Genomic DNA, 6,167 nt, shown 5'->3' with positions numbered 1-6,167 from the left:
ACTTTTTAAAAATTGTGATGATGCCTACAAGGATAATTTTTAAAATCATACCAAAGCTCTATGAATATTTATGAGAGGCAGAGATCCTTTTATGTCCTCATGTTTGAAGAATTTTATTCATTAAATGCAAAGCTTTCCACACTGCAGCCATCCCTGACCCACAATGGTGTCTTAAAATGCACCTTCTATTCTATGGGTTGGCTTTTTATTAACTGTCCTGGTTCCTGCATTGATAGGTATGCTTTCTTGCAGATGCATGCAGAACACGGCGGATGGCCCTTCTGAGCATGTAGAGGATTACCTCTGTGACCCAGAGGAGATGCCTCTGGGTTCCAGAGAGTGCAAATTACCGTGTCCTGAGGACTGTGTGATATCCGAGTGGGGTCCGTGGACTCGATGCACTTTGGTGAGACGATTAGCCACTCATTCACATAGAGGTTGCTTAATTCATTACCACTAAAGTTTTAAAGAAATTATTCTAAATTACTTACCAAATTCCCAAAGCAAGGTGTATTTTCTTGGCTACTTCATTCTATGACTGTGCCATGTGAAATCAGCAATATTTCCACTCACACTAGAACAGCTTGACCTCTTGCAAGCTTTGTACTCCACCATCCTCCTAACCCAGCACAGAAAGCCTGCAGATGGGCTGACAAATACACCGCGGGTTGAGAACTGCAGTGGATAATGACTCCCTCCAGGTACGGGGACAAAGAATAAACCTCTAGTCAAAGTACTTTAATGGTGTCAGGTTATTGTCATCCCTTGCTTTTTGCCCAATCCATTTTACTTAAATTGTAGGAATAATCTTTCACCCAGTGGGGGTTCTGCAGCAGGAGTATTGACACTAAAGCACAAATGATCCTGGAGAGAGAGAGTAGAAAGAAGAAAGCTGCGCGTCAATGAATCTCTTTCCACACACTGACTCTGTGTGTCTTTGGGCCTGGGAAGCCAACTGAGAGTTTCAAATCACACAAAAGCTTCTAGATTTCAGCAGCCCGTAGGGGCTCTTCCATGGGACCCTGGGAAGAGAATCTTTTGAAACAGAACTGGCTGATGATGTAGAAAATTGGGTTTACCCCTGGGCACCTTTGTAAAGCTGCACATTTCAAAATGGCTTCAGAAGCATAGGGAAACTGCATGAAATGTGGAATTAATTTGCTGAGATACAATACAGAACAGCTTCAAAACATTTATAATTCATGTTTTCAAGGAAAAATTAAATTTCTATTTCAGTGTCAACATTACTAAAGGTGCTGATTAGCAGCCAAATGATAGAGCAGGAACAAAACAGGGCTAGCAGTTGACTTGGATGCAGTTAAATTGTAATAAAGAGTCAACTGTTTCACGAGGGTATGCAAATGATCTCATTCCATTAACATCAGGTTTGAAGTTACTGCTCTTGTTTTTAGAAGCCAAATGCTTTCAGAACATGACTGTACCAGTAGGAGAATGCAAGCCAATCTTTTACCTGCTTGTGTATTTCTGTGTATATGTATGTATATGTGCCTTAGGAAAATAAATATCACTAACAGCTAGTTATTTACAGTTACCCTTAAAATGGTTTTTTGGGACCAACAGACTGTATTAGATAAGTAGGTAAGTAGGTAGATAAGTAGGTAGGCAGGTAGGTAGGTAGGTAGGTAGATAATGTCTGTATTCGTGATCTACAATAATTAATATGGCCATATGAATGTGTTTGTGTACCTATGATATGATGTGTCTATTAATATTTGACACATAGACTCTTAAGCATCTTGTAGTTAGATCAGAAGCTCACCAACACTTTGATCACACAGAAGAAAATGAAGTGGAATGAGATTGTACCAGTTAGTCAGTGGCCCCAGCGCACTAACTCCTGCTCCAGCGCTCTCCCTAACACATTAGCCCTCATGTGCCTGCGTATTCACCTTTCTGAGGAGTTGTGTGATTCTCTGTCAGCCTTGCAATCAAAGCAATTTCCGGCAAAGGTCAGCTGATCCCATCAGACAACCTGCAGATGAGGGACGAGTCTGCCCTGACGCTGTTGAGAAGGAACCCTGTAACCTGAACAGAAACTGCTTCCACTATGATTATAATGTAACAGGTAGGTGGATCGTCGTCTCATCACAGAGTTAAAGGCCGAAGCCCGCGTGTGTTAGCTTAGCAGCGATCCGTGAGAATTGTTCACCTCCGTCTGTGTGCCTTTTGGACATGCTGCCAGAAATTGTTCTTTATTAATGACAGAGATATTTATCTACTATATTTTTAATAAATATCAAGATACAGGTAATGAAAATATCACACAAAGATTAGCCCGACAGTAGATTGTGAATAGTCTGATTCGTCCTATTTAAGACATCCTCCCACTTTGGGAAGGTGTGACTAAGGTAACGTTCCTCTGGGTATCAGGTTTACTGAAGGAGCCTTCCTTCTTCAGGAGTTGTTTAATTGCGGTAACGTACTGTGACAACAATTCTTCGTGTGAGGGCCCTTCATAAGCATGATTGATCCAATGTAAAAACAACAGCAAGCCCACCCTTGCCAAAAAATATATAAATATAACTATTTCAATATGATCAAAGGTGCAGATAAAAATGGGTAGGTGACTATTTTTTCAGGAAAAAAGGCTTATTTTAAAGTCATTTTTTTTCCTAATCCTTGCCACTTACCATCAAGGTACATACTGTAAGAAAGAAGAGTTGTTGGTGTATATGGCTTGGGGAAACACTGAAGCTGATTTTGGAATTTTTTCAAGTAATTTTCACAGTGATATAAAGTACAGAAATGGTACAACGATACGCAGCAGTCAGGTCGGCTTTTGTTCCTTTTGATTTTTCTCTTCAGTTTTCTTTGATGACACAAGGAAATTGCGGTTCTTGGGGATATGCTAGGTTACTCTAAAAAGAGAGATGAAAGGATTCTTTTGAAAAAGACATGAAATGAGAGAATTAAATAAATGTGACCAAAAAGATTTTGAAATAAGTGCATGTTTTAAAACATTCTAAGTATGGAAGTGAAATACAGTGTTTTATTCAAACATAGCCCAGTGCAAATACTATCCATTAAAATTATGATTATTTTGCTAAAACAAATACAACATTAAAATTGAAATTTCTGCTTTTATTAGGAAAAAAACATTTTTAAGTGACTTTTGATCTGCAGGCCAACCCCATTTTTAAAATATCACCAAATGGCTATCAAGACGGTCAAGTAGACATCTGCCTTCTAGAATAATCCCTGTAGCGACATGCAACCCTGGCAATTCCATCTGACTCCTGATACGTTCAGAGCCGGGACCCATATGCTCTGCATGTGGGATGATTGATTGTGGGGCTTAAGAAGCAGTTGTGAATTAAATATGGGATTCGGTCATCAGAGTTGCATTTGAAATCTGTTTCATGTATGGCCTTCTGTTCTGATGGGCTCCCTTCCTTGCAGATTGGAGTACATGTCAGCTGAGTGAGAAGGCAGTTTGTGGAAATGGCATTAAAACAAGGATGTTGGACTGTGTTCGAAGTGATGGCAAGTCGGTTGACCCGAAATATTGTGAGGAGGTGAGGGGATGCTGTGTTACTTCTTTGTGAGTAAATTCTTTCCTAATAATTTCCATTCATGCTGAGCCAAGTGACCTGTGCACCACGCAGCTCGTTGCCAGCAGATGTTTTGTTGTTTTTTTGCACTATTCAGAGGCTGTTAAGCACCCTCTTGACAAGAGACACTATCCAACATTACTGATTTCTACACATAATTTCCTGTATTTTGTTCTGCTTGGAGCCCAGAGGTATGCTAATTACCTTTTTCTGAAAGAAATGCTTGGGGAACAATAAGCAATCAAGGTGAATATAGGCAATAAATCTTAATCAGACTACTCATCATCTTTGTAATTTCATTTGAATTTTGTGTTGCCTGGGACACCTGCCAAGATCCATCATTCATTCTCTCTGTTGCTAAACATTGATCGCATGTGGTTTTGTAGCAGATTTTGATATTAGGATCTGATACCCAGCTGTGAGAGTCTAAGCACTCAGGTGTGGAGGAGAGAGAGCTTGGAATTCAAATAAGGGAATGGAGTCTGCCATTAGTATCTTTCAGGTACAAAGAATAGTCATTCTAAATTCTTTAATTTGCAAAAATAATGTCATCATTTCTAGATAGGACCCTATGCAATGTGAGAAAACAGTTGTTGGCTTTTCTTAGTTTTCATGAAGCTACACTTCACAGTTTAATTATATTGTCTGGTTTCCAGACGAAAGGGCACTCACATTCCTGAGAGGTTTAGACTCCTGCGTCTGAGACAAACTGGGTTAAACGTGAACCAAGATAAATAGAAGCCTCGATATGTCTAGAACACACAGGAAGAACTTATGACCTCATTAGGGCTCAGTAGACATGCTGACCACGACCTCGGGCTGCACACCCTGGGGGCTGCTATATGCCCACAGTAAGTTGTTCTGACTCCTAATGGAAAACTTGAGGTGGAAACATGTTAATCCATTTGATACCTTTATCACATAGACCTAATTTAATTTCCTCATGTCTCTGTCCATGTGAACAAAGCTCCCAAATGTGCCGGACACAAGTTGTCTAGTTAATAAATTTCTCTCACTATCATCTTATAACTTAGTCTATTCATACTTTCGATTTAATTACAAATTATATATCTGAATCACTTTTGAAACTAAAAACATTAAAGTAATGGAACCATTATTAAAAAATAATATTATTATTAATGAATATTATTATAGTCATATGCTGGCTGCAGAGTTTTCTGTGATCTGCTTCTAGTTGATTAATATGTCTCTTTTCTTACAAATTCGCATATAAATGCCCTCCTGAGTCGGAATGTAATATACAATGAGTAAGCTCTGAGAGCTTTTTGAAAGCTAAACCCCAATCATATAAGACCAATTTTAAAATAGCTCATATGACTACAGGACAAAGGTACAAAAAGGGTCCTTACTTCTAAAGTAAAATTTAAATAAAAACCTGACAAATAACTAATTTTAAGAATCCAGGAAACTAGATAAGTTTACTCTATGTACAAATATTGTTATGTTTGAATACTGCGATGACAATTAGGGACTTAAATTATAACAGTGTAGCAAACGCTGTCTTCAGGGAGAACAGTATTCCTCGCCGCAGGAATTGAATTAAACAACTCATATCCCATTTAGCCATCCCCATGGATGCTGTAGGATTAAATAACAGCCCTGAGAAAAGCTGGCTCTCTCTTTAACTGCGGATGGATTGCCTGCCTGGTAATACGTGTGAAAACCCCGCATTCAGTGCAACAGCAGTAGCCAACTCTTGCTGTTTCTCTAACAGCTGAAAAGAAAAATGGCATTACTACCCAACAAAGAAGAAAATTGGGGTTAAGCCCATCCAGTATTTATACAGTATTTTTGTCTTTGATGTTTTTCAGACATTTACTCACCTGATACCTAGTAATTGGTTTCTCCTTTCCTATTCTTTGATCCCTGAGCAGATTTTTTTATTAAACAAGTTTATATAAATGGTGATGATAGATAGATAGATAGATAGATAGATAGATAGATAGATAGATAGATAATAGGCAGAAAAAAGAAATGCAATAAGTGTAAAGAAAAAGGTAGGACAGGGTTAAACTGTCTTAGTACTGGATAATCAGAATATCTGTAAATAGACATCCTTCTTAATTTTCTAGTCAAATAAATAAGTTAGTAGTAATTCAATTTTATGATTCAAACCCTCTCTCTTTGAAAATGCAATGTACCTTAACTGTAACACATTATTTTTATCATATCACCTAAGACTCTAATCCAGGGGTCTTCAAACTATGGCCCGCAGGCCACATGCGGCCCGCCGAAAACATTTATCCGGCTCGCCAGGTGTTTTTGCCGCCGCTGCCTGTCCTGCTTAACAGCCGACTCATCCCGGACCTGCAGTGCACATGTGTGAAATGTCTAAGAGACAGTGAACTGGCCCACCTGTTTAAAAAGTTTGAGGACCTCTGCATCCTTAGCCTCCCATAACTTTAAGTGACTTGTAGACTTTACGTAAGTGATAGGGTAAAAATTTTCATACCAAATGCTCATCTTTGTCAAGTATTATCAGTGGAGAATATGTGGGAGCACCTGCAGAGGCATGTACATAAATCATTGATCTGAGCTTCTCTCAGTGGGTAACTTAGCGCCAAGAGCTATACT

The 6,167-nt window shown here is 38.9% G+C and overlaps 1 protein-coding gene across 1 annotated transcript in view; it reads left to right on the top strand.

Moving 5' to 3' along the window:
• THSD7A (thrombospondin type 1 domain containing 7A) overlaps nucleotides 1-6,167 on the top strand; it is a 316,639-nt gene that overhangs the window by 288,080 nt on the left and 22,392 nt on the right. Inside the window, exons 17-19 of the mRNA XM_059712436.1 lie at nucleotides 253-406; nucleotides 1,942-2,086; nucleotides 3,421-3,536. Of these exons, the coding sequence (XP_059568419.1) occupies nucleotides 253-406; nucleotides 1,942-2,086; nucleotides 3,421-3,536 (415 nt within the window). The remainder of the gene's footprint in view (nucleotides 1-252; nucleotides 407-1,941; nucleotides 2,087-3,420; nucleotides 3,537-6,167) is intronic.

Source organism: Myotis daubentonii, chromosome 10 (genome assembly GCF_963259705.1).
Source record: "Myotis daubentonii chromosome 10, mMyoDau2.1, whole genome shotgun sequence".
Lineage (NCBI taxonomy): Eukaryota > Metazoa > Chordata > Mammalia > Chiroptera > Vespertilionidae > Myotis > Myotis daubentonii.
The sequence above is the reverse complement of the archived record's forward strand: the minus strand, read 5'-3'. Positions and strand labels throughout refer to the sequence as shown.